This window comes from Fopius arisanus, unplaced genomic scaffold, assembly GCF_000806365.1.
Source record: "Fopius arisanus strain USDA-PBARC FA_bdor unplaced genomic scaffold, ASM80636v1 scaffold00053, whole genome shotgun sequence".
Lineage (NCBI taxonomy): Eukaryota > Metazoa > Arthropoda > Insecta > Hymenoptera > Braconidae > Fopius > Fopius arisanus.
This window is the reverse complement of record NW_011887792.1, coordinates 508,418-525,097: the sequence shown is the minus strand read 5'-3', so window position 1 is coordinate 525,097 and position 16,680 is coordinate 508,418. Positions and strand designations below refer to the sequence as shown.

The following is a 16,680-nucleotide window of genomic DNA, read 5'->3' as shown; positions in this document are numbered from 1 at the left end:
CATTGTTATCCCGCAGGGATTTATCATCCACAAACCGAGCAAACAATATGTTTATTGAGTATGAAAACAATTTATAAATTTCATGTAGTTAATTTAATGGTATTATTATAATTATGGGGATATTTGAAAAGTTATATATAAGTTATATTACAGATGGCATTTTTGAAAAATAATTTCTAAAGGGTACGACCCTGTGGTCAAGGGGGTTCGGTGAATGGGGGTGTCGAAGCCGGGGATGTACCGTCTGGTTCCATTACCCCTCGAACCAGTACCGTCCCGACTACCGACGTCGATAGAGCGTCCCGACGCTCCGTATTTTATTCGAAATCGTGAGGTAATTAACGGATCGTTTTTGTTTATCTCGTTTTGTTTATGGTTTTCATGGAAATTCTCACGCCATTTTTTGTTATTAATTCGGAAAATCACCTGTTCTCTTTTAATGTCCGGGATTGTTACGGCCAGGATAAAGTATAAACAATTGATTTTTTTTTTATTATTCATAAGTGAATGATGTTGTTGATTATTGTTAATTATTTGGATATTGGGAATTGGGATTATTGAATGTTGATTGCTCCGGAAAAATAATGTTGCCACTTTTTAGGGTATTTTTTAAATAATAATTGATTGTCGGGTGAAAAAATTGTAATCGGAATATTTTTTCCAAATTTTCAAAAAAATTTTGGAAAACTTTTCGGGAATTTTTTTTATGAAACAAAAAAAATTGGACGATAAAACAATTTTATTTTTGGGAAAGGTTTTGAAAAATTTTTGAAAAATTTGAATAGGAAAATTTTTTTTATAATTAAAAATCAAAAAAGTAAGAAAAGATCACTATAATTAAAAGAAACAATTATATTATTATATAAAAATTATATTTCCTATTCAAATAAAGAAAAAAATTTTCAAAACATTTCCCAAAAATACAATTGCTTTGTTTCACGATTTTTTTTTGTTTCAAAAAAAAAATTCTCTGCAAAGTTTTCCAGAAATTTTTGAAAAATTTTGAAAAAATACTCCGAGGACAATTTTTTTTTACCCGGGTGGTCAATTACAATATTTGAGTTTTGCAAGTTTCTGATGGAGCCGTAAAATTTTTTATTCCCACTGCTCGATAAAAACCATGTCTCATCTTCTCTCGGTGAATTTTTCGCAATTTTTCCGTTGAACTTTTCCCCGCCGTAAAATTGGAAATTCCCTTTGAAAACAAGTGTACACCTTTGATAAAAAAAACACCATCGCTTTTCCTATTCAAACGAAATGTCAACCATTTTGCCAACTCTTTTTCCGTACGTGCGGGCTGTCATTCCGTATCAGTAGTAACAGTCAACATTGTTCAGACGTCGGAGGAATATTCATCCGGCGATATGCGACTTTCAAATTATAATTGCCCCGAGGGAAGATGAAAAAAAAGGGTTTTCAAGCATTTATACACAATTATATAATTAATTAATGAGAGGAAACGAGGAAAAATCACGTGGAAACTCGCGCCCCCCGACGAAATTTTTGTTTAGACTCAATTTTCAGTTTTTCATCCGGAAAAAATTGTGTGGGACAAATAAATCATTTATTTAATTACAAAAATACCTTTATTATAATATTTGTGCATTTTTGGACGATCAACGCGGTGGGGAAAATACATTTTCCGAATTACACTCCGGAAAATTTCGGTTGATTTTTACGCGTAGTTCCGTAATTTTTGTATTGATCTCGCCCGCACATACAGAGAGAGAAAGACAATGACGTTTCGACTCAGAATTTTCCGATGAGAGAAAATCACTATTCGGAATACTCCCGGAAAATTTCCACAAAAAACGCGCAGAAAAATCGAATTGTGCAAAATGCGTAGATTTAAATCCACGGCGTTAATCAACATTTCTGAAATATATTTTCCGATGGCACCTTGCTGATGTGATGAAAATTGCACCTGAGGTGTGAAAAAGGAATAGAAAACTCAACAGGTGGTACCCACCCACAATTTCCCCTAATTCAACGCTCAAATTGAATTCACGCCGTCAAAACCGTCCGGAAAAATGAGACAAATCACCCGGAAAATTTTACCTTTTCAAAAATCTTCAGCTGAGACTAACATTTTTTTTTATTAAAAAAAATTGCGATTCTCGTGAATTGTTGACAACTTGGCGATTTAAATTATCGTAAGAATATTAATATCATTATTTAAAAAAAAAGACGAGAGGAGACAATTATAAAATAAAATCCCTGCCATTTTTACTCGAAGAAAAATCCAGCATTTATACAAATTGTTTATATTGATATATTGTCTGTAGATTTTGTATACTCTTCGAAGGGGTGCATTAAAATTCAATTTCGAGTGGTCGATGGTTTATTCAAATGGAAACACTCGTGTTTTCCATCATTGTAAATTGCTCATGGCGACTGTTGCATTTTCGCGCGCTCGAATTCACACAATCGAGTTTCCAACTGTCTCAACTTGATTAAATCCTCGGCCATTGGATTCGGTGAGTTCATCTTCTCCGAAATTAACTCATTTGGTAAATCCCGACCTGATGAATTTAGTTTCAATCAGAACACCGAGCCAATCCCGACGCTGAGACTAGAATTATCTCCAATCAAATCTATTACATTACATTTTATTTATCTCAACCTACAACACCAATAAATACCAATAAATCTCGAAAACAACCGATTTTCAGACAAAATGTTATACGACCTTTTTCACCAATAAATCACTCAGCTACAAAAAAGTCCTCTAACGTTTTCACCAGAAATCGATAGTAATCGAGATAAATCGATACAAACAAGAACGTAAAATTCGACGACTGCCCTAGTTCACCCCTGAACTCCCAGAAATTTATTTCCCTCCCTGGAAAATCATTTCCTTCGTTTCAATAGTTTAAAATAATTCACCAAATGTTCTCAATATTCCCAGTGCCATTTCCCAACGATTACCAATTCATCGAGGATTGCAGCCATCACAGAAGGAAATGTGATCAAAAAATCCATCGATAAAAAAAGTTGTCCGAAAAGAGTTTAAAGTGAAAAAACTCCGTGAACTCGAATAATAGTGAAAAAAAAAGGCGAGTTCTGGGGATTGAGTGCTAAACGAGACATCGGAGCAGAGGTGAGTACATTACATCGATTTACAGTGAAAATTCCCGGGTAAAAATACGACGAGAGAATTTTCTCGTAATCGTAAAAAAAGATAAAAACATTTCTTGTCTCGTTCTCGGATGATTAATCGTCCTGAGATGAGTCATTCCCTGGATTAAAACCGAGAAAAATCATGGATTGAATTAACTTGACGACCAGAATAATTGAATCCTCTCTGCAATTCTCTTTTTATTTTTGCATTACTCTTTCGTTTATTCTGCGCTCCTCAGAGCTACACGTCCGGAATTTCTCCTCTATACAACACCGCCATTTTTTATAATCACCTATATGCTTTCAGAAATGTTTACTTTATGCCTCAGCTCCCCCTCTTGTACATAATTCATTGTTTTATATACACTTTAATTTAACTCCCAGCTGCAATACAACATTTCTCTCCGTGTAATATATTGTAATTTCCGTGTTATCTCAAAAACTACGGATTTGACGAGAAAATAGTATAAAATATTTATGTAGCTAATTAAATTATCTAAAAAAAAAGTCTTTTCACTTTTTTTTAAATAATCAACAGTTTATGAGATATGACTTGAAAAATGCAATCACTTTAGTTTATGACTTCGTAATAAATTCCGCCACTCGATTTTTCACGAATTTTTCTCATCGCGTATTCTCGGAGGACTTTTCCCCTATCCTCGACAGTCTCTCGAGATCATAATGATAATATGAAATTACTGATGCACGAATGAATTCATGGACGAGAGTGAAATCGAGTGCATCCAAGGGTACATCAGACAATTCTGGCCTTGACCAGTGCTCTTTCGGTTCTACCTCATCCCTTTTATTGGCTTTTATATATTTTTCATCGAGTGCATGTGACACGGGTGAAAATTACCCCGAAAATCGCCACGGAGATGAAAAATTCTCGACAATATTTCACATCAAATATTAATATACATTTATTCCACTAAAAATAAATGAAAATGACAAATTGATTGAAGTACTTTAATCAATTAAACATTTTTTAATGCCAATCGGAACTGACGAGTGATTGTCGATATTTTCTGATTGTTCATGTTTTTTGTAAATTTTTTTTAATTCCCGTTTTATCATTGCCCGATTACATGCATTGTCACGTAATTTTTTGGAAACATTTAACGTTCGTCGGTTTACGCTAACGAGAGACTCAATGGTATGATGGAATTTTAACGAATTGGGGTGGTTTACCCTCTCCCCTCCTCCCACCATCCCCCGTGCTGTTTTAAAGAGGGGTGGAAAATAGCGGATGAATTTTTAAGAGATGGAAAATTTTCATCCCCTCGGTCTTCAATTCATGTGGATTCACGCAAAAATATTTAATTCCAGAAATTGTTACGAAAAGAGAATGGATAAAAAATAGAATTAATTTAGCGAAATGAATTCTTTTATTTGTTATGAATAAACACAACGTCAACCAGGCGAAAATGGGACGAGGAAAGCTGTTTTTTTTTTAATCCTGTGAATGGGGATGAACAGAAAAATGGTTTCACGGTTTCTATGACGACGATGAGGGTAAATACGGATATTGGGGCAACAATCGTTTTTCAGCGATTGGAGAAACCACTCATGTTTAAAAAAATAATCCTTCAAGCCGAACTCCACTAGTTTTTGTTAGTTAATTATGTTAATAATAATCATCGTCTTCTCTGGAAATGAATAGAGTGAAAGGTCAATTGCATTCAAGATTAATTCCCTCTGAAAATCATAAAGCACAAGCACTTGATAATTGTTTTCCATTGATATTTATTACTCCGGAGTGAAAATGGGAGTTAAAAATATTTTTATTTGTATTGATAACAAAATTAATTATTTAGTGAACAAAAAAATGCACAAGTGATTCCAGAAAATTAATTGAGGTGAATTATTTCTGGAAATTCGCCGGAAAATTCTGTGATATTTCCAGTTTTTTGCGGTCAAGACGTTCTTTGGGGGTGGGCCATCACTGGGATGTGGTGGATCCCTGAGGGATTACGTTTACGCGAGGAGACCATCCCCAAGACGGATGATCATATTTCAACTTTAACGAGGACCGCTAAAATCCAATACTGATGCCTCGAACCCTCGCAAATGCTATCAAAAACAAAATAGTAATCGGAATATTTTTTCCAAATTTTCCAAAAATTTCTGGAAAACTTTTCAGAAAATTTATTTTTGAAACAAAAAAAAAATCGACAAACAAAATAATTGTATTTCTGGGAAATTTTTTTTTATAAATTTTTCAAAAATTTGTTTCGGATAATTTTTGAAATAATTTTCTAGAAATTCTTGCGAATATAATTTTTTCTTTTAATTATACTATTGTTTCACTTTTTTAATTTTTCAATATTTTTAAAAAATACGTCATCTAAATTATAAAAAAATGATCATATTCAAATTTTTGAAAAATTTTTCAAAACCTTGCATGTAAATAAAATAGTCAATAACATACAATATTTATATAACAATATAAAACAATATATATAATAATATTTACACCGTATATATCGATTTCAATGCTTCAATAATTCATCACCCGAAAGGTCCTTATAATTCTGAAAAATGCGAAATCAACAAAATGGCAATTCTTAATAAAAAATATTTCTGAAACCAGAACAATAAGATTAATTACAACATTTGCGCTCACCCGAGGGTTGGATTAATGAAAGGCCTTGTCTCTCGAAATTGTGGAGTCCCGGGGATAATTAAATTAAATTAGATATCCCAGGACCTTCAATAGAATAGATCAGTAGTATGAGGCTCGTGTAGTCAGACGCGTCCAGAACGGAATCCCATGAAATCACATCAAAACCGATCGAGGCGAAATGCATTTTCACTTTTAACCGATTATTCATTAGTATTACTAATATTTTTTTTTCTGCCACTCGGGAAGACCAGAAAACTTCAAACGCAACAGCAAGTGTTTAACTCGCAACGCGTCATTCTCACGATGAAAATAAAAGAACGGAAGAAAACTGCTTCCGAACAAAAGAGAGAATTTATCGATCGTCATCGCGGAGTGTTTTCCACGTTGTTAACAATTCCCCAGAAAACTCTCTCAACGTGCAACTATTTTTCATTAAAAGTTGTCCCGTTGTTTTTTTTTTAACGAACAAAGGAGCTTTTTTCTTTTACTTGAGCTCTTCATCGTGCAATTAATTACGTGAATGCTGCGTCGTGCTGAAGGCTCTGTGTTGTTGAAGTATTTCAAGACAATACGTTTTAACGATTTCCAACAATTTATTTATATACAATATATATATGTATACATACATACATAATTTATTCGATGGTATTTTCATCAATTGATAATTTATCGTCGAGAAAAATCGTAATTATCGACGATATCGTGGAATTACTCTAATTTATGGAAAACGATGTGCAACGAAAAACGCAACGGATGATGCGCAGTCGGAACTGCGCAGGGGGGCGTGATTTTTGTGGATATACTTTCGATTTATCGATCATGTCGTCGCTTGTCGAGTAATCAAACCAGTCGAGCAGATCGAACCGGAGATTTCTGGGGAAATTGGCTTTGCCGAGAACTGAAGATGGTTACCTCCTCTATCGCACAAGGAATCCTCAAAGCTCCCGTTACCCAGCAATTCCCCGTCGGTTCATGCTTCATATCACTGCTTCATATCACTCGTAGGCTATATTCCTATCAGAACAGACATATTTTTATTTCAACAACCGTAGAAACCGTTCAGCATTTCCCAACAGTCTTTTCCGTCATTCGCCACGTGAATTCATCCAAAAGTTAAATATATTAAATATAATTGAAAGCCTCATTTAATAAATTAAATAAAAAAATAAATTGAATAATAAAAAAATAGATATAATAATTGATTTTTAAGCGATAAATTTTCTACAATAACGAATAATAAAATGCCAATCATTTCCCTCTCGACGTTGACAAGTGATAATTGTCAAAAATTCCACGGATGAAATTGAATTCCTGAATTCCTGTGCATCAAATTAATTGCGGGGGTCTCGTTCTACCCAGAATTCCCGGTATTTTTCAATGAAGGAGAGAAGTTGCCCTTGGTTGCCACATAACTCACCCCGTCACGAGAAATAGAATTCACGGTAGTGAGAGGGATGGAAAATAGGAACGGAAAAGCGTTTTGAAATAATCTCTCTGACAGTAATCGCCGTAACGAACAGACGGCAATGGTTGGATGACGTCGAGGAAATTGATGTTGGAGGGGTCGGAAAAATGTCTTGAGTGTACCCAGATGATGCCACACCTTTGAAAAACATATTTCTCCCCAGAGGGAATTTAAGTCAGACTTATAGAATCAGCCACTCCTCTTTCCTCCCCTTCCCGCCCCATTCCCGCCCCCACCCCAATCAATTGCTCTAATCACATAAAAAAAAAACTCGAATTCAATTTATTAATCGGGAATGAAATCAATAAAACAATTATATAATTATGCAATTATTGAATAACAATAATTATTTTAATAATCTCAATAATTATTATTGTTGATTTTGTATTAATGATTAATTATACTTTATTATTAGTAATTATTTAAAAATCATTGGAATTATCATTGACATTTGGACATTTTAATTAATCCTCTTTTTTCATAAAAAAGTCATTAATTATAAATAATTGTGGATAATGACATCATTGAAGTCGATTTGATTGCGTAATTTTTCTCGTGTCATTTTTTATATCTAAAAATAAATAAGGAAGTTGGGGGAAAATATGGATCGATACAACCCACTCTGATTTTGCAACGAGGTATTTATTTTTATGTGTCGACTGAATTTTTTTGTAAGTACATCATGAGGATAACGACGTCATTGAATGGTACATCACGTCGGAACTGTAACGAGTTGGTTACATCGATCGTTTTAAATTGCGTCTCGCACAACTCCAACCAGTTGCATATAAATTCAGTACAACTTTGTGCCAGCAAATGGATATTCCCCTCGCTCCACATAAATTTAACCACCCCCACGGATTTTCATAAAAAATGGCACTTTAGAGGCACGATTGGAAAAATAACCGGAAATTGTGTCCGATAAGGAAATTTACTGTCAATTTACAACTCAATTTTTATCCATTTTTTTGGATTTTTGGGTGATTTTTCTTTTATTTCTAAAATTTTCAATTAGCAATTACATTTATTACGTGTATTTTCCGTAATCCTGCAGCGTAATTTGGTTGTCGGAAATTTTACGGAAGTGTCACGTCATTTTTCTCTCAAGTCGCGGAATTTTTCCGCGGTATTCCGTAATTATTGTCTGAATTATCGGTGAAAACTTACGATAACGTAACTTAAATTTTCCGAATCGACTGCGTAATCGGTAAGTAAACTGAAAATTCCGTAATTTTTCCAAAATAATTCTCCATGTAGATGACAACCGCAAGACAAAATGACAAATCCGTTACCGATTGTTACCGATCCATGTACGAATCACATTGGGAGATGGATCTATGGAGAAGTAACAAATAACCGAATTAATTAATAACAAATTTCAAAAACAAAAAATTAATAACGAATTAGCGTTCTCAAGGGAATACCAAATATTCGTACACGGATTACATCCCCAAGTGTGGAGAATAGGCCCCCAGAGGAAGATGGCGCTGAGGTTGAATAATCGAACTCTAAAGATATACACGCCTCTCCTCGACGATCGACTCCATCAACTCAACCATCCCAGCACCCCATCCCCAGATCTTTTTTCATCATCATTATTTCTGTACCATTGTGCAACGTTTCAATATCCCCCCCAGGGAATTCAACCACTCGATTCATCCCTTAAAAATCGTAAAAAAGATGCAGACTGAATAGCAGCCCCTCATATCACACGTCCAATCGGATTTGTTTCTTATTTCATGACCGTTCAATTATCGGTTTTTTTTATCCCATCGAAATATTGTTATTGATTAAATTTAATAATCATGTACTCCAATCCCACGTGCTTCGATTACTTCGATTCAGTTGAAGACACTTGAGGCGATTTTAATTTTAATTAATTTTCAGTCGTCCGTTAATTATCATGTACCCGAGAAAATGCCGCAATCACCTTTTGATGCTATTTTTTTGATTGGATCACAGCTCGATGAGGGCTTGGGGGACCTTTGAGGGCTTGTAACAACATAAATAAATGAGCGGTAGATATGGTATTGCCCGAGGCAGCACGACGTGCCTCGTATTACCTCAATTGGGAGGGGGAGAATTAATTTTCCTCGGGTTTAGAACAGAGATATTTCACAATTAGCTGAACATATTCAATTGGATCCTTTCTACTCGTTTTTCAGGATAATTGGATTATACCCTGGGCATTTTTCCTTGTCATTATTCCGAGACGCTGTAAAGTTCTATTTTATGTCAGTGGCAGAATACACCGTCCTTTATACGTTCTCGTCTTGTTGATTTTTTTTTCCACCGAGTAATTAGTGTTTATCCCAGAGAAATGAGGGACGAGATTTCAGGGAGGGGGAGGGAGAATTTATCCGGAATTTATTTTATTTTGATGAATTCTCGAGGTCGACGGTGTAATTCTGTTTTAGGCGATGACTTCATCGGTAAAATTAGTGCGTGATCTTGTGGGGAAGTAATTGTTTGGAAATCTTGTGCAACGAAAAATGCAACGGAGGCTGCGCAGATGAGTGCGCAAGGGGCAGGGGTGAAGGGGTAGCCCACAGGGTGCGCGTGCGCTACGACTGGAGTCTTGAGTGAGTTTTTGATTCGAATATCTCGAGAACTATCGGCAAGTCATAGAAACATAGCAAGTGAAAAATGTTGGGAATTTTATAAGGAATCGAATGATTTTTCACTGACATCTCCACGAGCCGCCGTTCCCAGGATTTCTTCGCTTTTCGATAATTGCGATTGACACGAGTAAATCATTTAGTTCGTAATGAAAAAAATCGGGGATTCGTCATCAGTTCTGTGGGACTTCTTCATGATTATGAAAATATTTCGAGACAGGGGAGCGCGTCCTGGTGGATAAATGCCGACCCATGCCGTCGATGCTCATAAGGTAATCAATTTACGGGGATGATTGCTGGAAATTCCGTCGGAATTAGTGCTCAATGCACTGGATTAATATTGTAATGGCGTGATTCACAAACTTCACGGGGCCAATCAGTATTGAAACCCTCGAGCTACCACTGATTGAGTATTGTCCAGCTGGATGAATTAATTACAAAAATTGATTGACAATCAAGGGGAGGAGCGCTCTAGGGATGCGCAGGATACAATCACATAATCAGACCGGTGAATCCAATGGGAGATTACTATTAATATTTCAATGAAACACTCAATGCCACGTTACAATTACGAGCTCATCATCAATTCCGAGTGATGAACAATCACAAATGCGGGAATTTGGGGATTTGTCGATATCTCCTGCCACCGTAATTCCCTATTTTTTGCAAAATAATTGCAAAATTATTTCTTCAATGATGAATTTTGTTGAACATCTCTCGACGTCCTTGGAAAACCAATAACAAAGAGAATTTCCTGGAGGGGGAATTACGGGCTTCATCCTCAACTCAAACTTCAAACGTAAAATTCAATTGCTGCGTAATACTCCAGATATTTCAATTGACCTTGGAGTCAGTGACGTTTAAATATCCCGGGGGCTGGATTTCGTCGACGGGTCACGCAATTTATTGCGTAATTGTACGTATTGATGAGCCTCGGAGGATATTGCCGACGAATTACCGACGAATTTTTGAAAAATTTTCTAAAACCTAAAATAAAATAAAATAAAATTGTTTTGTGTTCCGATTTTTTTTGTTTCATAAAAAAAAAATTCTGAAAAGTTTTCCAGAATTTTTTTGAAAATTTGGAAAAAATATTCCGATTACAATTTTTTTACCCGGGATCATTCATTGAAATTTATTATCTGAATTTTTTTCCTGGATTAAGAAAGGGGAGAGAAAATTCGCGAAATTTTTTCGGTTGTTCACGAATTATTCGCGATTGTTTATTATTAATTAGTAATTTTAATGTGGGAATTCAGGGAAAATAATCGGGACATCTCAGATATGAGGGAAAAATTCTTCACAGATTTTCTCAATTACACGGAATTACGTGGATTTAATGATGTATGAACCCGTTGAATGTCGTAATAGTTGGGAGTGAATTTGCACAACGGAGTGCCTCTAGTCCAATTTTCGATGGTTCAGCAGATACTCCAAAACTCCCGGGATATTTGCAAAAGGCAAGAGCTGCGAAAATCGGTGTATCCGTAATTTCCCTCGACATTCGCTATTTTCATTCGCTCCAACCGGAACCGGACTCAATGGATTTTCATTTCCTCCCCTGAATTGTGAAAAAAATACAATACCCCTTGCACATTTATTTTTCTCATTTCCGTATCGCAAAAGAGAATCAATCAATAGCTGCTAATAACGTAAAACTGATAACAGGCGGAATCGAATAAAAATAAAAATTCAAACACCGAGACTAGAAATAGATTTTTCCTCGATGACTGAACGAGTAATCAATGTACCTATAGAATTTTTAATTACCGGTATGTTCGAGGGACTATTTGAAATAATCACTCCAATCATTACTATTATTTTAATTATTATTCACAGAATTACCATAGTACGGTCATACACAATGGGGGTATGTAATTATTATAATATATATTTTTGGGTGGTAGGTCACTTTTCCCTGGACATAATTTCCCGGACAAGTTCCTTTTAAAAAATTTTCCTCGGACCAAATTCCCCTGGACAAAATTTTCCGACAAACCTTCCAGGAAAAGAAATCAATTTTTATGATCCTGAGGATATGATTGGGTATTTCACCATTATTTATTAATCTATTTCAATTATTATGGAGAATAATCATTTGTGTTTGTTTTTGTGTGATTTGGCGATTTTTTTTCTTTTCCTCATAATTTTCTCTTTCTTGTTCCCTAATTTTAGTTCCAAAACGATATTTTGTTTTTTGATGGAAATTTTGTCTGGGGAAATTTCTTTAGGGGTAATTTTGTCCGGGGACATTTTTTGGGGGAAATTCTGTCCGAGGAAAAATTGCCCTAGAATCATATTTTTGCCCTGCGGTACCGCCATTTTGGTATTCAATAATTTAGGGGCGAGAGGTATGAAATTCTTAGTGAAACCTAAAGCGCAATATCGATTAGGTCCTCCTGTGGTTTCCACATGCAATTAACAATTAATATAAATAACGATGGAGCTCGGGTTTCGCGGTTGCACGTAAATGGCCGCGTCGAGGAGAGAACCGTATATACTATTTACTATGTAAATATATATATGTGCCATCGGTAAAATGGCTGTCCGGATCTTCAATCTCCGAGGTGCTTATCAGGTTTAACAAACATTTAAATACTTAAATATAATATATAATTAATTTATTTAGCATCAACGAAAATCGTATGGCGTATACAAAATATTTTCCGTAAATTTATATTATTTCAAGGGATTGCCGAGGTTTTTATATTCGATGATGTGTTTTCGGTGATTACTCGATGGATAAATCAATCCCTGGAAAATAATTTTCCCCGTATTGGAAAATGGCGTATGGTATTTTCCTCTCTGGATAATTAATTCCTCGCGCAAATATGTGTGGATTATCCTCATACTGGAGGTATATAAGGGATGAGGATCCATTGATTCAGCATCAATTATCAATTATTAGATCACCGAGTGATTCTGGTGGGAACGGAAAATCATGAAGTATTTTTTTGGATTTTTTTTGGCGGCCTCGATAGCTGCTGGCGGTTTTGCAGCATCAGCTAGTGAAAATGAGACCCCTGGTAAGACCGTTAAAATAAATTAACAATTAATTGTCAATAATTAACCATTAATTAATTATTATTGATAATTTTTTTCAGACTTCGAGGTACGTGGAACGATGGACTGGTATGGAACTAGTAAGTACGACAAATAAACATGATTTTAATTTTCAATTTCAACAATTTTATAAATAATTATTGTTAATAATTACACCGCGATAAATCTAAACTCCTTTCAGCTGTCGAAATCAAAGGAACGATCCCCCCGAGTACTGAGGCTACACCTGGTAAGTAAAATGAATAATTAAATAAAAACATTAAGTGAATTACTTTTGTTTAAATAATTATGTACATAGTCATGACAGAATAAATAAGTCATAAATCAATATCTCGAGAGTAAGAGACTCTAATTGTTGGAGTAGGGCAAATAAAATGAAGAATGGAGAGAAATTAATTGGGGAATGGAGATATTAATGAAAATGGAAATTATTAATTAATTATTAATTGATTGCAGTTCAGTTGGCAGATGTGGACAGTGGGCTGAAGACAAATCCAGAGGAGATATTAATCAGGAGTCGTCGACTTACTTGTGATTTTTTTTCATTCAGTTCTGCACATGTCACACCAAATCATGCTGCATGTGCTGCAAAATGCATGGGAATGGGACGAAAAGGTGGCAGCTGTCAAGGCATGAACTGCGTATGTCGGGATGACAAGTGGGTTGGCAGATGAATAAGTTAAAATTAATTTGCAATTACCCGTTGTATCGGCACATCAGTATTAATAATTAATCGAAATTAATGAATTATAACTAATAGCACAATAAAGAAACTCATTCCTTAATTAATAAAATTATTCAATCCTAAAAATAGAATAGTTTATTTATCATGAAAAAAATGTCTGGCATGAATTGAATGAATTTTTGAAAATTCCAGAAAATTCGGAAAATGGTCAAAATTATTGTTTTTTCAAAATTTCGGGTAAGGAGTGGGGGAAGGCGGGAAATTTTAAAAATTCAAAAGAGATTCTCTTTTTTTTTTCTCCGTATCGTATATTTGGGCCTGAAGTCCACAACACGGACCCAAGATTATGAATAATTAATGACGCGAGTGACGTAATTACCGCTTGATCCGCTGATCTTATTTTTCCTCCTCCAATTAGCAACTCTAATCCTGGCGATGACGTAATTAGCATCTCGATGTCTTGAGACAGTTTCGAGGAAAAATCGCGTCTTTTCTCACAGGTATATAAGACGACGAAATCGATTGAAGCGATCAGTCAATTGAAATCACGAGAAGGCAATCGTCGGGTGAAAAAAGATTTTATTTCAATCGATATTCCGTCACGATGAGGTCTCCTGCGACTTTTCTCCTGGTCATCACCATTATTTCTTGTATAATTCTTGTTTCTACAGCTACATACATCATCGGTAATTAAACAAACAATTATTATTCATCAATAACATCTTCTGTTTTCCCTATTTTTTATTATTAATAAAAACTACAAAAAAAGGTTAGACACTTTCTTTTATAACAGATGTAACAATTGTGATTATTTATTGGACGTTTTATCGTATTTATTTTTATTTCCCATTGATAATTTTCAGATAGATTGGAGGTGGACGAACCAAAAAATATCTTGATGAATTGTGATATAATTGCATGTCAAGTGGAGTGCGTGGAAAAAGGGCACATCGGTGGTACATGTCAAGATGACAATTGCATCTGCATCTAAAATAAAATCGATAAAAAATTGATCACTAATGATAATGATAATGATAACGACCTTGGATTGTTGTCCTTTACCAATTTCCCTTCCCCATTTCAATACCGTGGAAATACTCCGCGATATATCGAATGTTGAGGGTGTGGTGCCATCATGTTACAATGCAATTATCGAATAATTAATTGACAAAGCAAATTCCGTCAATTAGCGTGATTCGATGCTCTGATATTTTAATCGGCGTTTTCTGGAATTCGATGGAAACGTGAGGTACAACATAATATTTATAAATATGAAACTACTTGTTGAAATTATATCTGAACATTTGAACAATTGATTTAAACAATTCATTGTTCAAGAATTTAAATCACTGAAATTTAATAAAAATTAATGAAATTAGTTAATTTATTAATTGTTGTCTTATCTTCTCTTGTTAATTCATCATTTGTTTATTGTTATTTTTCTGAGGGGAGATAAATCATTTGTAATAACCCGTCGGTGCAATTATCATACCTGAATTATTCCCACGGTTGTACCGAGGTATTATTGACTCTGTGCTCACGTCCTGCCTCGCCGTAAATCGCACATCAATTAATTAATGCATTGATAACACTATTACATCGATGTGACAATAATTTAACGATTATTGATAATGATTATGCATTAAGCACCATCAATGCCCGCGAAAATGCGTTAAATTAAATTTAAAAATCTGAAATTCGGGAATAACTCTGGAAATAATTCAATTTAAATTGTTTATAAAAATTATTCAAATTCAATTTATCATTCTGCATATTGAATGATAAATATATTTCATAAATATATTTCATAAATATAGGAATGGGTAATTCACATGGAAATATTAACCGAAACAAGTGGAATTTTCTCGGGATTATGGAAATTTGAGAAATTTTCTGTGGATTTTCACTCTAGGCGAAATTCTCATGGATTTTCTCGGGAAATGGGAAAGTTAGGATGGCCATCAAGTTGGAATGACACGAGATGTTCTCAAGTTAGCTGATACAGGATACCCTAACAAAATTATCAGGAATATTGCGGTGGAGCCGTCGGGGCAGCGAAATTGTCCGGACGATATGGTATCAATCATAGGAGGAATCGCACGTGTCCCTTCTTGATGAAACTGCGAGACCAATTAATGATGATGAGAATTGATCAGAATTACTCCTCGAATAATCCACGTGCCTCTCGCTATTCCCAATTATCTGAAAATTCTTGAATTATCAATTATTCGTCGATTTGACGAGTCGATCCCCCAATAATCGGGAATTATCTCTGAATGTAAGACAGTTATCGAAATTTTTATGTAGACATTTTTTGCAGAGCGGAATGAGAGCTGCAAAAAATGTTCAACAATAATTTTTGTATCTCTCTTAGATTCAGAGATATTCCTCTGAGAAAATTCAACTCAGTCACGCTTTTTATTCCCAAATTAAAAGAAATTCAGGAATTCCTTGGATTGCATTAAAAAAATTGATAATTAGTCCTTCAGATTGGGGAGAATTCCTCCGGCTTTGACATCTAGAAGAATTCCCCGGGAATTCCCATAAACATCGACTCAGTCCGCGATTTTTCCCGGAATTAATGTACGCACAACGGGACCAGAAAAATCGCGGAAAAATCGCGGAAAAATCGTGCAAAAATCGCGTAAAAATTTAATAACAAATACAAGGACCCGACGTGCTCTCCATATCAATTCCCGTGGTTTCGTTATCTCCGCAACCACTTCCAACTCACAAAGAGTACCTCAAGTACCGGGAAAGAAGAATAATGACGCCCAAAAAAAAAAAAAATCTGCAGACAGAGAAAAATTCAAGTCCCAGTATCAAAGAACATACCCAAGAAGAAATATCTCACAATAAAAATAACAATACAACACAATAAATAAACAAATACAATAAACTCCGCCAAAAAAAAAAACAAAAAACTGCACGATAAATTTTCTCCGGAAAATTCTCTGGAAAAATTACCAATTTTTCTGAAAACGATATGAAAAGAGTTATCATTTCACTTCTGAATCCACTGCAATTGCAGTGATAAGACGGGGAGGGGGGAAGGTAATGAGACCTCGATGGGAATTGAATGAAGTAATAATCTGGGTGGAGG

The 16,680-nt window shown here is 34.9% G+C and overlaps 2 protein-coding genes across 3 annotated transcripts in view; both read left to right on the top strand.

The window, feature by feature from the left end:
• Window positions 1-277: 277 nt before the first annotated feature.
• Window positions 278-16,680, top strand: part of LOC105268086 (uncharacterized) — a 20,880-nt gene continuing 4,477 nt past the window's right edge. The window contains exons 1-2 of one of the 2 annotated variants that reach the window (XM_011307361.1): window positions 278-334; window positions 2,909-3,100. The gene's annotated coding sequence lies outside the window, so the exon portion shown is untranslated. Of the gene's footprint in view, window positions 335-2,908; window positions 3,101-16,526; window positions 16,632-16,680 lie in introns of those variants that run through there. The other variant, XM_011307362.1, reaches the window with a different exon arrangement.
• Window positions 12,736-13,662, top strand: LOC105268085 (sapecin). The gene is made up of 4 exons (XM_011307359.1): window positions 12,736-12,855; window positions 12,934-12,972; window positions 13,074-13,121; window positions 13,349-13,662. The coding sequence occupies exons 1-4, from the start codon at window positions 12,771-12,773 to the stop codon at window positions 13,564-13,566; spliced, it is 390 nt and encodes a 129-aa protein (XP_011305661.1). The 5' UTR covers window positions 12,736-12,770; the 3' UTR covers window positions 13,567-13,662.